At 40.6% G+C, this 16424-nt stretch overlaps 1 protein-coding gene across 6 annotated transcripts in view; it reads right to left on the bottom strand.

Annotated features, from left to right (window-relative positions):
- CSRNP3 (cysteine and serine rich nuclear protein 3) overlaps window positions 1-16424 on the bottom strand; it is a 104966-nt gene that overhangs the window by 19201 nt on the left and 69341 nt on the right. For all 6 annotated transcript variants that reach the window (XM_027911501.1, XM_027911500.1, XM_027911503.1 and 3 more), the window contains one exon: window positions 8487-8657. In XM_027911501.1, coding sequence (XP_027767302.1) covers window positions 8487-8657 — 171 coding nt within the window. The remainder of the gene's footprint in view (window positions 1-8486; window positions 8658-16424) is intronic.

Below are 16424 nucleotides of genomic sequence, written 5' to 3'. Positions count from 1 at the left end.
ACAACTCCCACATCCCACAGAAAATGGAAAATCCAAAGGGGAAAATCAGTATTTACACTAGCAGTCCAAAGTCTGCTTAAGAGAACCATCCAAGTTCCATTTGCAAATGAGTAAATTATAACTGATAAAATAGATCAGCAATGAAAATAATGTGCTGGCAGACTGAAACAACATTTTCCTGAAGTGCTCTCACGTACATAGAAGGCACTCTACAGCTGCACTGTTCATTCACCTTTGAACATCCTCACTTCTCCATCTGGGTAGAGGAGCTGCAGCAGTGTGAAACCTGGGAAAGACACAGCATTTCCTTCCGCTTGTTTAGTGGCCAAAACAGAGCCCAAACTCCCACCCAGGAAAAGCACCCGCTGTGGCTGTATCCATCCATAAAATGCAAAATCTGCTTCCTAATTTTACAAAATCCTGATAAGAGTGACATTTTAAGCCCATCATGTTTTTCAAGCATTTTTTACTGAGAAAACTGGTAGTTCTTTGATTACGAAACTTAAACGATCTCAGTTCTGGCTGAACTCCAAGACATAAGCACTTTCTTCTGCTGTCTCAGCTATTCTCCTGATGTCAAAGACACATTAAAATAAATGTGAACCATATGGCTCCCCAGCAGATTACTCACACTCCTGCATCAATGAGGGCAAAGCAATTCATTGTCACCAGCGCAGAAATATTTTAGGCACGTGAAAATTTCAAAAGGCTGGAAAAAACATGCACAAAGCAGACTTTTGGATTAAAGCTCTTAGACCGGAGGAAATGCTGCATTTCTTACACTCTACTAACTGTTTGTCTGCTTTTTACATACTCTTACTGTCATAAAAACCATTATGGCAAGAAGGATTAGCACCATTCTCCACCTGCTCCATGACTTTCCCATGCAGTGTTTCATCAGTCTAACACCATAGAGCAGAAAAACCTAATCCATCATGGTAATCCAGGTCAGAATACCACTTTAAAAAGCCATCTTGCTTTCCTTTCTTCACAGAAAACAAAAACTGGGAAAAGGTCGTATCCAGAAATTGCTTCTACCTCTTTCTCCTACCCCACTGCCTCCCAAAAGATTTTTTTCTAAGAATCTCCGTACACTAAATTAACGAATTTTTAACCCTGAATGATAAACCATTTTTCCTACATGCTAGAAATCCACATTAAGAGGAAATGCTGTGAAACAAAATACACACCGCTCCCCCACAAAGAAACATGTGAGCTTGAGGGCAGAGAGGTATTTTCTAGAATAAATTTTAACCTGGAAGTCTTAAAGGGAACTGCATACTCAGAAAGGTGTTAAATTGAGTAGTGGAAATTCGACAGGAAGGAGAGGGACAATGCTGTGGAACAGCAACACCTACCCTAGTACCGTTTTACTGCTCCATCCTTCTGGTACCTTCTTTTGGTAAAGCCAAAGCTAAATTCACCTCACAGGAGGGGCTCAGTGAGAATGCTTGCCTAATGCTAGATTTGAAAAGGCTTTCAAAAAATACTAGATCACAAACAAGTCTGACATGAATAGGAGAGGTTTTTAATTTCTACTTTAAACATTTTACCTCATTGATGAGAGCTTTGTCTAAAATCTCACAGAAATGCTAAATTCTGAGGATGCATGCTAAAAGCTGCAAGTGAAAGCTTCAAGTTTACTTCCTCAGCACCCTCTACCTCCAGAAAGCTTTTCTGTGACATTCCCCATACTAGTCCAGTTTCTCCACTCTGCAAATATCATCAGCCTGTGGGGAGGAGTGGAGATGGTTAACTGCTCGCTGCCTCTCCATTTACTCTAAATGCCAGCTGCTGTTTCATAGATGATTATTCCTGACCTTGGCCCCAGCTTCATGAGGAGGAAAGCTGCTACCAAGGATCCTTGCAGGAACACCCATGCATAACAATTGCATTTGCTGTGCTCTCCTGTGACACTACAGGCAGTCCTTTGTCCCATCTTATGGGTGACTTCTGTGAATAGCCATTTGATACAAATACAACTACCCATTCAGCTGTCTGGGACTTTGCATTTGCAAACGTATTTTGTGTATCTGTCATGAACATCTACAACAAAAAAAAATCTCTTTGATGTTTTCCAAGCCAACAAAAACACTATGTAAGGCAAAAACTGTCCCTCTGGTTGTATAGTGTATGAAATGCACTATTTATAGCAGAGAACTTATTTAAAAAATAAGAATTAGTTGCACAAATCCTTCTAAAACCCTGTGGGAGCCTGCTTCATAACTCCTCTTTGCAATTTTTAGAAACTCCCTCTACAGTAGTCCTCATTCCAGATGAAAGACAGCAGGCAAGATCCTGTCACAGCATACCCTGCCCTGTCATTCTGCAAGATTTTGAGAGAAGACAATGCACTGCATTTCACTGAATTTCTTTGCATTTCTATTTTTTTACTACTCAGATGAGCCAACTTATTTATAATCAAACATCAAAATCTCTCAACGAGTTAGCATTTCGTAACATCAGTCAACAACAGCAGTAAGAAAGTATTCCTCGTTATCAAGGAAATTCCAAGCCTGGTTGCTGGCAATACAAATAACTGCAAGATGCCATGAAAAAAGAATATCTGCATTTAGCTACACCTAAGTGTTTTTCCATAATAAGCCAACAGCACCACTTCTAAGTCATTTAGATTCCATCATTAACCAGCAATTAAACACACAGCTTAAGTTCAAAACTCAGGTAATGCCTTGTGCTATTGACCTTACACCAAATAAGGCTTTATGCGTCTATAAAGATAATTTAAGTGAAGCTACACCTTCCTCATGATTTCATGCCTTCTTCCAGGTTCTGCATGGCCACATACATGAGGCAATCTCAGTATGTTAGCAACTCTAGAATACTCAAAAAGTACTTTTAAGGCCATATTGAAGGAAGTGCAACAGGGATGTATTTGTAATTTCAAATTCCTCGTTATCTTTAACAGCAAAATCAAAAAACAGCAGAAGCACTTAGAGATCAAAGGGTTTTCTCAGAACCCTTGACCTGTCACACTCCTACTTAACCTAAGGCATCCAACACTCTAAAGACAGTACCCTAATTAGTGGAATGACAGGACCTGTGATTATGGTTGCAGGATAACCTTGCTCATGACAGTGACAATGTTAATGGCAACACAGAGATAACTGATGGAGGTTATCAACTAGACTGTGGGATGGTACTACCTCCTGTTGGTGATGATCCCCTTATCAGATAAGCTGGTGCTGGTAATCTTCATGCAGGGGATGAAGAAAACTCAGAAAGTGTCAGCTAAACACATTTAAGTTGAAACAGCAGAGGAAAGCAGCAGCTCCTCAAAGTATGTTTCTTAAGAGATGCCTCTGTGATTATTATGTTATGGGGAGTTTTTACCAGCACCAAAGTGCAAAAGACAGGACTTTATGAGGTCTTCCCAGGTCTTTCAATTATATGCAATTCTGTAACTTAAATTTGGGTATTTTTCTTTGCCAGAAAAAAAGTCCATGCATTTAGAGCAAGGTATCTAAAAAAGGCAGGAAGAATCACAGAATCATAGATCATTAAGGTTGGAAAAGACCTCCAAGATCATCCAGTCCAACTTTTGACCAAATACCACCATACCCTTTAAACTCTACTGTGAAGTGCCATGTCTACTTGTTTTTTGAACACTTCCAGGGATGGTGACTTCCCTGGAGAGCTTGTTCAATGCTTAACTATTCTTTCCTGAAAAACTGTAGCAGTTTTTCCTAATATCCAACCTGAAACTCCCTGGCACAATTTGAGGCCATTTCCCCTTGTCTGGGAGAAGAGACCAAACCAACACCTTGTCACAACCTTTCTGGTAGCTCTAGAGAGCAGTAAGGTCTGCTCTGAGCCTCCTTTTCTCCAGACTGAGCAGCCCCAGCTCCCTCAGCCACTCTTCATGGGACTTTGTTCCAGACCCTTTATCAGCTTCACCGCCCTTCTCTGGAAGGGCACATATCCCCCACACCTGAGCAGGAATGTGGAAGCCCATGTCCCTCAGCGCACACAGTCCCAGGAGTGGTCAGGGTGTTTTACTGACATCCTGAACAGCAATTCCAGATTCATCAGCTCCCTGTGGAGCTGATGAAACACAGCAGTGAAGTGCCCTAACTGAACAGGGCAATTTAAAGGAGCTGAAATGGCATTGTGAGTGCTCCTGCCCTGCATTCCATGTATTCCTAAGGAAAAAAAGAACACATGCTATTAGTCCTGCCCATACTGTATATGCCAACTTGGACTGCTACTTGAAGATGAACATCCTTCTTTCTGAGATGAAGGTGGGGCTGTGAAATGGGACAGGCATGGGGACTAATTAGTAATATGATTTGGCATCCATTAAGGTAAATCTGCAGTGTGACTAATGACCTGCTGAATCAAACTGAAATTACCTCAATAGACTGAGAAAGGTGAGTAAAAAAGGCAGTAGGGATTATATCTGCCAGCAGAAATCAAGGCACTCCAACACCATTTGCTAAGAGATTTAAAAATGTGCACATATGTAAAAATACACACACCTGGTCAAGAAAATACTTTTTTTTTTTTTTTTTTTTTTTTTTTTTTTTTTTTTTTTTTTTTTTTTTTTTTTTTTTTTTTTTTTTTTTTTGTTACAAACCTCGTAACAGTTGTCTATTCTTTATAGACCATAATTTTCATTTACTAACTCAGAAGCCTGTAACTTAGGCTAGGGATTTACTCATTTTTTGTTGTCGTCATTTGTGTCTCTATTTGTTTAAACACTTAAAGAAACCCTGTACTTACCCCTGTGTAGTAGTCAGCACTCCAGGACATCTCAGTCATGTATTTCCTGCCATCACACTGCAGGGTTAACTGCTGAGAACAAAGGTATCTTCTGGTAGTTCTGCCCCACCTGACTGATCCACAGCAGCTGTGTGCCACATTTAGCTGGCAGGTTAAACTGACCTTAAGGCTAATGGAGCAGGATAGCTGAAAAGCTCTTGTTTATCTGACCCAATACATACTGTTTCAAGGGTTGTGTAAATATTGAGGTGCATCAGCTATTCTAGATAGATTTATACACCAACTGCCTGCTTGCTGAAGCACTGAAAGGGCTGTAGTTACAAGTGATTTTAAATTATCTCTTTGTCAGGTCAATTAGTAAGGAAAAATAAGACTTAGAGGACCATGTTAGGATTTTTTTTAAATTCTCAGTTTCATAATCAACATATAGCTCTTGATGTTGACTACAGGTCATCTACAACCCCCCATTTCCAGTGAGTAAAAGAGAGTATATACTGAACTTCGTATTTACCTATATGAAAACAGACCAGAAGGAAGACAGTCCACAGAATCTGACAATATCTCACCAAAGACAAATGGTATAACATGTCAGGAAAAGGCTTAGAAAGATAACCTCCACCAAGGAGGTACTCGGGCATGTAACAGGAATCTGGCCAGCCTTTTTTCTGCACTGGCTCTTTTCTGTCTGCTTACTGGAAAAGACCTCATCCTTAACAGTACAGATTCAAATATTCGACATGGAAAAGCTCTTATCTTTCATTTTAGGAGATGAATGTGTTTAAAGCATGAACAAAACACCTCCCAGTGTACACTGTTAACAGTTTCATTACTGTACAACACATCTGCATGGCGTTTTTAGCTAAGCATCACTTAGTAGCTCTGTGAGACACCTCTGTATTCATGAGCCATAGCACTGACAATTTGCACATATTTGGCTCTGACAAGACTGAGTATTTATTTCAGTATGATCAGTTCATTTTTTATCACTTCCTAGAACTCAAAATATGCTTTTTCAAATAAAACTGTCTAAAAAATCTAGAAGGTAAAAAAAAAATAAAAATCTAAGTATATACAAAGGAAAGTGGTGGTGGCCAGTCTCTTCGCGAACGAAGAACCGGGGAAGGTCTTTCCACCTTCCAGCCTGCGCATTGGATTTTTTTAGGTGAGACACAGTGTGCGCGGAACTGAGCCCACCCTTTAATCCTGAGGTTCATCTGCCGAGGCCAAGCACACTTGGACGGTGGCAGCGAGGTCCTCAGGACGTAGATGGATTGCCTTATGGGCTAACGAGCTCCATCTGCCCGGGGAGGGGCCCCGACCGGGAATCGAACCCGGATCTCTGCAGTGACAGTGCAGTGAATTTTCCCCTGGACCACCGGGGGCTCCCACAAAGGAAAGTGCTCCTGCCCTGAAAAGCCCTGTTTGTCACTAGAGATAGTCAGTTATCTTTCAGAGTTTTAATGTTAAATATAAACATGATTAATTTTTATTGCAAACACATAACTTTTAGTATAATACATCATCACTGAGACTCATCTTTTTAGTGCAGATTTCCTCTTATGTAAAAAGCAGATGTGCCTAAGGCTGGCAAAGTGATTTTTCTAACACCGCTCGATTGGTAGATATTGATTGTGTAAATATGTAAGTAACTGATATGCTTTACTATTAAGAGAGAAGAAGAAGGTGCAAAATCTCACTTGAAGCATTTAAATAATGGACTGACAAAATCTTATTTCTCTATCATGTGCAACATGGAGTGTCCTTGGTAAAGCTACAAAACAAAGATGCACACTGGAAGAGAGTTTGAATGCAAGAAGCATGCAATTAAGTAGGCATTAAACAATCTTTTCATTCTCCACCTGACCATCAATATCCTCTATTTTCTTACCAATAAAAAATGATCACCTTTATAAAGCTCCTGCAAGCATGCTGCATTACAGTAAGAGCAAAGCACAATTTCAGACACTGATAAAAGTCTCCAAAAGCCTTTTCCTTGAGGACCTTGAGGTTTGCCTATTCAAACGTAGTGCCAAGGCCATCGATTCAAGTCTTTTTTTCCCAGACCAACGTTATATAATACTGGCATTCTGTATTTGATTTCTTGGAATTTAGGCTGGTGCATCTAAATTAAAGACAATATTTTTTAAAAAGTAGCATCAATGCACATGCAAATCATTACCTTTTTCTATTTCCATACTGCCAACTGATTGAGAGATATATGTATTAAAAAAATGTAATCTGTACAATTTCTACAAGCATGTGTGTGTGAGTGCACACACAGATAAACATTTATTATTCTGGCCACCAATATCTCAGTTAGATAGATCATTAGTCATAGTGAATGAACACTGAAATGCTATAGTTTGCCTTGTAGATTTTATTCAAAAACTAAACTATTTATTGTGTCAACTAAATTAAAGCTTTTTGTTACATGCATATATTACAACTTCCAAGTTTCTCCCCTGACTTATTTGTTTTCTTTCTATTATGTGTGTATTCACAATAAAATTGTTATCTTCTATGTGAGTGGGAATGACTGCTTGATGTAAAAAGACTGTTTTCAGTCTTTGATGAATCATCAACTAATTCCTTCAATAAAAGTTAAAATATCAGCATGCAGACAATATTGTTAACAAGATATTTCTTGATACTACCAAAGAGGTTTACCAAGTTGCTTACTCCCTTGTGGCACTTCAATAAAATAGGTCCCCTACTAATGCTGCATCTTAAATAGAGCACATCGACAGTGTTCCACGAAACCCACTTGAAAAGTTGTGCCTGTGCCCTCCTCGCACAGGAGAGTTCCACACTAGAGCAAAGAGGATTCGGACCCTCACATCCAAACCCCAGCTCAAACTGCACAGCAGTATTTGGGAGAGGAATCAGTTATCAGAACATTCACAGCCCGTGCTACAAACATGATTTCCTGGCACAATCCAAACCACACTGTGTATGGGCAGTGATGAGGAGCCTCACCTACTCCTCAGCTCACAGTCTTCACAAATTAACTCCAGTAGGGAGATCTATATTGCAACAGGGTTGAAGGAGGCAAACTCCTGCTTTTTAAAATGTGCAGTTCACTTTTAAAACAATATAACCACGTAAAACAAACATCATTAACTGCAAACTAATAAAACAGTAAACTAATTTTTCCCAGAAACATACGATGCACACACAGCTTTGCTAACTTTAGACCAAATTCTTATCCGTACACAAACCTATTGCCTAAGCACAGGGATACCCTGTGCTACATGAAGAACAGAAACCACTGAAATAATGTGTCCCATACACAACATTCCTCAATTCCAAATAAAAGAAAGCTTCTATTTCCTTTGTAGAAGAACTCTCACCAGTGCATTACTGCAGACAGCTGACAGAGGTACTGCATTTATCTAAGGAAAATAAACAAACTTATATAAAACACTTTCCGTACAGTACCTGTTTGAAATACTTCAAACACAACTCCCAGTGTTAACTACGAACACCTACATAATTCCAACAGCAAATAGGTAGGAGCTTCCAAGTGACTTTCAACTTCTTCAATGAAAAAAAGTTTTGTATAATTAACAAGAAGTCAAAAGGACACAAGCTTACTAAGTCAGTTTGAGCAAGTCACAAACTAAACACCACAGGGAGTCCATTTTATCATCTGTTCAATTAAAGATCATCATGCTTATCGAACCATAAAATTTACTTTATTTTCAGAAACAGGAATCATTCCTTAAACACACAGATTTAGTACTTACGGGTAAAATGATTAGAAGTGGATGGATTGACGCTATCACCACTGTCAGCACTTTCACTGCTAGAAATGTCATCATCTGATTCCCGCACAGAGGAACAAGGTGAAGAGCCATCAACTTCTTCAAACTTCCTCTTTAAAATTCCACTCATTGCTGCAATGCTGTCACACGCACCTGTAACAGGAACAGAAGCAATGAGATGCCGAAACATCCAGCTGCAAAATATGCAGCCATAACCACCAAAGTAATTTTTACTTAGAAGTACCAAAAAGTTGCCACCCTCTACTGTTGAATAACCATTTAGTATGAAATTACAAATAATTAATTAGGAGACAGTGAAGCCATAGGAAAAAAAAAACTCAAGCCATACTTTAACTTGACATGTACAGAGATGGTTATTTCACTAGGATAATGTGTAACAGCTTGCTTTCAGGGAGTATTTTTCCCATTTTGATGTCAATAGCACCCCTGATTTCTAGGTTATGTTGTGAAATTTCAAACAAAGAAAAAAATGCAGTTTCTCTTCAAAGAGCCTGACTTGGTTCCTCCCTTGGCTGCCATAGGACAAAGGAATGTTCACAATCAGAGATGAAATAAGTAAGAAGAAATCATCCTGAACACTACAGTTCCCATAACCAAATATATATGATCTAACCAGTGTTCACATCACTCTATAAGAAATCCATCTCATAATTCCAATATTACAGACAGATAAAAGACAGTAAAAACCATATACTAATTTAGTGCTCAATAAACGTCTGGAATTCAGAAATTCCTCATCCCAGTCAGAGGCACCAATTATCTCCCAAATTTTCTCCTCTTCTCCCAGCCAGTTCTGCTTGACTCATCTGATCCCTTTCTACGACAAGGTGACCTGCCTAGCGTTTAAAGCAAAAGCTGTGGATATTGTCCATCTGGACTTTACTAAAGCCTTGGACACCACATTCTTATGGAGAAACTGGCTGCTCACATTTTGTACTCTTCGACAGGTTAAAAACTGGAAGGATGCCGGGCCCAGAGAGTGGTGGGGAATGGAACTAAATCCAGCTGGTGGCTGGTCACCAGTGGTGTTCCTCAGGGCTTAGAGCTGGGGCCAGTCCTGTTCAATATCTTTATCAGTAATCTGGACAACAGGACTGAGTGCTCCCTCAGCCAGTTTGCAGATGACTGACACCAAGCTGGGCAGGAGTGTCGATCTGCTGGAGAACAGGAAGGCTCTGCAGAGGGACCTGGGACAGGCTGGATTGACAGGTCAAGACCAATTTGCCTAAGGTTCTGCAAGGTGAAGCACTGGTCCCACACTTTGGATCACAGCAACCCCAAGCAGTGCTACAGGCTGGGGGCAGTGGCTGGAAAGTGGCCCAGCAGAAAAGGACCTGTGGGTGCTGGCCAACAGCAGCTGAACATGAGCCAGTGCCCAAGGGGCCAAGAAGGCCAATGGCATTTTGGCCTGTATCAAAAATAGTGTGGCAAGCAGGACCAGGGCAGTGATTGTCACCCTGAATTTGGCACTGGTGAGGCTGCACCTCTAGTGCTATGTTCAGTTCTGGGCCCCTCAGTACAAAAAAAAAAACTGAGGTGCTGGAGTGAGTCCAGAGAAGGGCAATGAAGCTGCTGAATGGTCTAGAGACCTATGAGGATCAGCTGAGGGAGTTGGGAGTACTTAGTCTGGAGAAAAGGAGGCTCAGAGAGGACCTTACTGCCCTCTACAACTACCTGAAAGGAGGTTGTAGCCAGGTGGGGGTTGGCCTCTTCTCGCAAGTAACAAGTGACGGGACAAGAGGAAAGAGCCTCAAGCTGTGCCAGGGGATGTTTAGATTGGATATTGGGAAGGATTTCTTCACTGAAAGTGTCATCATGCATTAGAATGAGCTGGCCAGAGAAGTGGTTGAGTCACCATTTCTGGAGGTATTTAAAGGATGCCCAGATGTGGCACCTGGGGACATATTTTAGTAGCACACTTGTCAGTGTTAGGTTAATGGTTGGATTCAATGATCTTCTGAGGTCTTTTCCAACTTACGTTATTCTGTGATAGCCACATTAAGATGTAAGATGCCTAATATATTCCTGAGGTTGAGTGGAAGATTATAAAACAAAGTATTCAAGCAGAAATTTAGCAGCAGAAGTAGAAATATTCCATGTGATTACTGAGAAAGTGTACCCTTAAGTAACTGAGGAGAGATCAAGAACAGCTGGAGCCTGCCTAGAGGACACACAGGTGCTACCATGCTGCCTGCAGCATTGCAAAGACAAGCACTTCTGACACCTACCCAGGCAAAAAGTTTGTCTAGGATTAGTGACATACTATACTTGCAGAGGACACACACCTTGCACTACAGACTTACCACAGGGCTCTGCCAAATCCCACTGAAAGCAAGAAAAATAAAAGAGAAATTTACATTTCCCATTAAATGAGACTTCTTTAAAACCCTGCAGCTACCTTTAGGACTCTAATTCTGAGCCAGCCACATTCTGCTCCTTCTAGAAAGCTGGAACTAGGTAACCTCCAGAACTCCCTTCCAACTAAATTTCTACGGCTCTATGTTTAAAAGAACCAATAAATCTGTCAGGAAGCTATCATAAGCTGGGCTAAGCGGCTACTTGTGAAGAAGACTCCAGTACTGGCCATACTGTTTAACAATTAGCACATTTCAGGGTTTTGGCCCAGGCCTTGGATAACGCAGGATGAAGCAGGTGCCAGAACCATTCCCAGCAGGCAGGCTGGATAAGGGTGCCTGGGTTTTGGCAAAGACCTGACAGCTTAGCCACTGTGGACAAGAGTTGCATCCTGCCACTTGGCAGCAAAAGACAGAGAATGCTGCCCCTAGCCTGCATCTTTCTTATCTTTTCAATTAGTACAGAGGTAGTATCAGTGATGTAGGTGCTATGTTCTGACCCTGTAAGCACAGCACTTCAGCAGATTCTCTGTCATCTTGGCTCAGACTTGGTCTCATACCAAGTAGTTTCAAAGTCTCCTAGGCATTCTACAGCCCCCTTCCAGCTCCAACACCAGTTTCTTTCCTGGAAAGAAACAAAGTAACACCATTAAGAGATCTTCAACCAACTTTTGGCCTGGTATGAAGCTAGAACAGGATCAAGGTGAGTATATGAGGATGGGTACTACAAAAAAAACCCCAAAACCCCCTCCAAAAAACAAGAAAACCTCCATTAAACAACAATACAAAAACAAAAACAAAAAAAACAAACCAACCATAAAAACAATACAAACAAACAAACAAACAAACAAAAAACACAAACAAAAAGAGGGGTAAGAAAAAAGACTCACCAGGTTACAGTTTGTAAGAACAACTCAAAATCATAATTAAGCAAACATTGAAGTCTATCTATTGGAAATACTGTGGCTGAGGTGGCAAGAATACAGTGGTTTCTTTCCAGTGCAACAGAAAGTTAGTTCTAATTACTTTTTTTGCTTTGCTGACAAAGCATTTTACCTTGCCTACCAGCTCCTAAGCACAGCAGGAGGGAGTTACGCACAGGTTTAGACTTGCCTTTGTAAATCAAAACTAGAAATTACATATACATTATACAACATTTTTATTATGTTATTTAATTACAAGGACTAGAACAAAAGTTTTATAATAAGGGAGTTCATTCACCTCTTAAGAATCAAAAGCTCTAAGAAGCACACACATGATCGCACCAAGTTTAATATCCTGTCTCCAGCAGTAGTCACTATTTAACGCTTCAATGGAAAGCAATGGGATGCGAAATCCAGCCACAACCACTGCAGACGCAGAGCTCTGCTTCCTCATCCTTGCAGTCAATTTCCCCTAAGCATAAGGCTGAAATGTTGCTATATGACAGGGTGCAGCATCTCAGAAATTCATTTGACTTCATCTCCTGAGGCAACAAATTTCTTGTTAGTTTATGGGGAGAAAAAAAACACAACAAAACACATCTCCTGAAACTATAGCCACAGACTCTTCACAATCACAGCAGTTTCAATCTTTACAATATTTTGGACAGTAAAGAGCCACAGAAAAACACCACTGTCTCGCAGCATGCTATACTAGACAGAACTCCACTTCCACAGGTACTCCTCACAAAGTGGAAACAGCTGAAGAGAAGTCACTGACATCTTCTTGCTATATTATAGTGATATTTCCATTTCAATCACCAGCAGTGATTATATTACATGAGAGGCACAGTGCATCTGTTGATCCTCTATGGAACTAGGAAAATGCTTTTATATTTGGGGGCTGTGCAAGGAGGGAATGGTGATGGAGACGCAAATGGAACAGCAGCATCAAGTTCCTCATCCCAAAGCCAGGGAGTCTGTCCAATGGCTGCAGCTGCCGGAAAGCACTCGGCATATTCTGCCTACACTCTCAATCTCACAGCTGTGCACCCTGAACAGCCCTGCCTCTGGGGAACTCCCCAGAGCCACACAGCCTCTTGCTGACACTACCCCATTTTTAATGTGGTAACTAAAGTGTCCATCAGCCAGAATAAGAAAGTGAGCAAGAAACTGTGCAGGTCTGAAAACACTTGTGCACTTCATTGCAATTCGAATTCTTCCTGATTCTGAGTTAATGATCCCCAGAACAAGACATGGATTCCCATCAGAAGGTACAACTCATGACAGTAACTTGGAGGCAACGCTGGTCCCTAACAAAGACAACTTGTGTCTGCTCGGGGAACTAGTCCCAGATCCCCCAGGGCCAGCAAACAGAAGCAGAGAGAGCAATGTGCCATCTCAGTAGGTACACATTTCCACCTCACAGTTACACCTGCTCATCTACCTCCTGCAAGGGCACAGGGGCATACAAATGCCTGATTACTGCCTGCTGAATGAGAAACACGTGCTTTCACTGGAGCAGCCAGTAACTTTAAAATTACTCCAACATCCTTGCCTTTGGCATGTCCTCAGATCAAAACTCCTTTTCTAGAAGGCTCTTCCCATGTCACCAAATCGTCCTCTTCAAAGGCGTGTGAGCTTTTCCAGGGTCTCACTTTCTCATTTTCAAATTCCCCCAGCATAAAGGCACTTCTGCACATACACAAAGTTACAGAGATTTGAAATAAGTTTATGTTGAATAAGTTCATGTTGAGGTCTCCCTGGGAGCCTGAAACTTCATGTTCTTCCACGTAAAGTGTCTAAGAACAAAAGGAAAATGCAGTGAGTGCAGAGCACACTGAGAAGGAAAAGCCACGGAAAGGCTGGGCCAGGCCCAAACCCAGGTTTATGTACTTGAAGGCTGGTAAATAAGTGCAGTGCTTGTACCGTGCCTACTCTCTTTGGATTAAGACTCTCAGCATTATTTTCTATCCAGTGAAATGGCCTCCACCTAAGCAAAAGAGCAGGATGCTCTCCACCAAGCAATAGCTTAGAGGCAGCAGTTACTGAACAACAGCTCCAGCTCTCCAGTATCCTGATGAGTTACTTAGCTGTTCTACTGTGCAAATTAACAACAAACCCATTCAGCAACAGATCTTTACAAGAAAGGTGTTTTGAGAGGACGAGTGACCCACAGTCTGTTCTTGAAAGGGAAGGTCTGTGTGCCTGCCTTCAGGAGCGGGCAGTGGACTGTGGCCTGGAGCACAGGGAGCTCCAACAGGCAGCAGGCGAGCCATCATTCCATGCTGAAGGGTAACCACACCACTGGGGATTAAAACATTTATCTCTCAAGTATCTAACCTCCAATTGCCTCGCTTCTTACTTCATTAAGGGGATGTGACTTAGGAACTAATCCTGAAACCCTGCTCAGAAGCAAAAGCCCTGCAGTCCTCAACGACCACAGACAGACCTTAATGCAAGGAAAAAAAGCATTCCTGCTCGAAGAGAGCCATTGGAAGGATGGGGAATTTTACTGCCAATTCAACACTGCTACGAAACACGCTCCTCCCTACACTATGCTACTGCACCTCTGCATCAGTGAACAAGCTTTGCTGGCACTGTAATTTTGCCTTGCCTTCAAGTACAATGGATTCTGATAAATTCTAAAACACTTTAAAAGAAAATGTTTGGAAAACAAAGCAGATGTATTAACTATTAGGCATAATGATAGCTTGGCCTATTAATTTCAAAAATTCTTTTTCTGAACATAAATCACTCTCCCCTTCAACAAAAGGCAACTGAATTCCTTTATCTTCTGACCTTGAAATCAACTTTTCTCTCTTAATAGCCTTAAATTACATCTTTAAAGCATTAAGTTTGCATACCACAGCTAACGTAATGTCGAGATTATAATTTAAATATTTAGTCAGAACTTCCTTACGAGGAAATATACCTTGTGCTACACAACGTTTGCTCTTATTGACAAAGCATTAACACTTGGGATGAGAGTGACACAGTATCTAGTTAGAGCCTAGATGCTTTCTTTCAAAAATATGTCCACGCATTACTATTTCAAATGCAGAGGAAGTGTAGTGAAAGTGTCAACAATGAGACTGCCAAGGGCATGGTCAAAAGAAATGGCTACAACAATTTAAATGGCTAAATAAATATAGGCTAAAAGTCAAGTCAAGGGTAAAGATATAAATTCATACTGCCTCTGGCAGGAATCAATTATGGTGGCTATTTTGACCTCTAAATAGGTTCTTCTGGAGAGGAAACATGAAGAGCTTGCTCTTACTCTCTCACTTTTTACCCATTTTCTCTCATCTTATTTGCAAGTTCATACGTATGTTCACATATGTTTAAACTCGGCAAAAATATTTAAAAAGGAAAAAGAGATAAATTATTTTATTTGTGTTTAAAAACAGTGATAGTTAAAATTTTTGCAACTACAGTGACTGAAAAGCATTCTCACTCCAAAGAACATTAAGGAAAATATTTTAAATTCTTACTGGAGACATTTTGAGAAATGTCAAAGATGTGCCTAAACAGATGAAAAATTGCCTATATTAGTTTTTGAGAATGACAATACAGACTGAATAACAGCACAGTGAAAGAGGTAAAACTGGAGAAAGACAAAAAGATGAGAAGGGATTGAAGCAAAAGGTTACGAAAAAATTCCCTTCCTACAGAAGCCAGACTCCTGAGACAAAAATATTGAGTTTCAAATTTCCTTCACTGTTTAAGAGAAATATAAATGAAATAGCAAAGCCATGCACTATCATTGTCACTGGAGGCCAGTTATAAAGGAGAAGGTAAAGAAAGGAGATATAAAAAAATACAGGTGTCCTCGAAGTTGAGTGTTACCCTGCAGTGGTGTCTATCTCTGCTACGTATCCCAACATATAGATAAGGGTTTGCATTAGCTCAGCACAATCAGCAAAAGCAGATCACTTCTACTAATATATGCTGCATCTCAGCAGAACAAATTTGTGAAGCAGAACACTGCCCTAACACGGTTAGACTATTTGCAGTACCCTTGTGAAATACATTCTTAGCTTCAACAGGCATCTCTGAAATGTAAATACACATTGCTTTGGACATCAAAGTAGAAAGTCATATGATGGCAAAAATTATGCTGTTTACCAATTATTCATTACTTAACTCTGCAAATTTTGTTGCTCTTCTAATACAGGTTTTCCTCTATCGTACACTGGCAAAATTTAATTATGTGTACACATTTAACGCACATGTTTAATATGATTTACCAAATATTGTTAATAAGAATTCATCACAGAGGTGGCATGAAAAAGGGTCTTAGCTTATTATGCACCAAATCCTGAGATATTACAGACCTGCCTGTGCACAGCCAGCAGCCATTTGCGTTTCAGTACTGCTGCAGCGTTATACAATAGACATGCTCAGCACGTTCCCTAATGGAGACTGTTTCAACTTTCCTCTCCTCAATTCAGCGTTCAAATTCCAGCCTGGCAGATGATTTTGTCCAACTTGATGCCTTTGTCTTGTCACATCCACCCAAGAAAAGGCACAGCTGCAGGAATACCTCCTACTGACACAGACGTAGGTGCTCCAGGAGTTTCCAGGTTTAGTGAGAGAAAACATGAAAAATGCTGTAAGCCCCT

The sequence above is a fragment of the Empidonax traillii genome, unplaced genomic scaffold, assembly GCF_003031625.1.
Source record: "Empidonax traillii isolate 1590-97213 ecotype Southwest subspecies unplaced genomic scaffold, ASM303162v1 scaffold33:size3420811, whole genome shotgun sequence".
NCBI lineage: Eukaryota > Metazoa > Chordata > Aves > Passeriformes > Tyrannidae > Empidonax > Empidonax traillii.
Note: the sequence above shows the minus strand (reverse complement) of the source record. Positions and strands in the feature narration are given on the sequence as shown.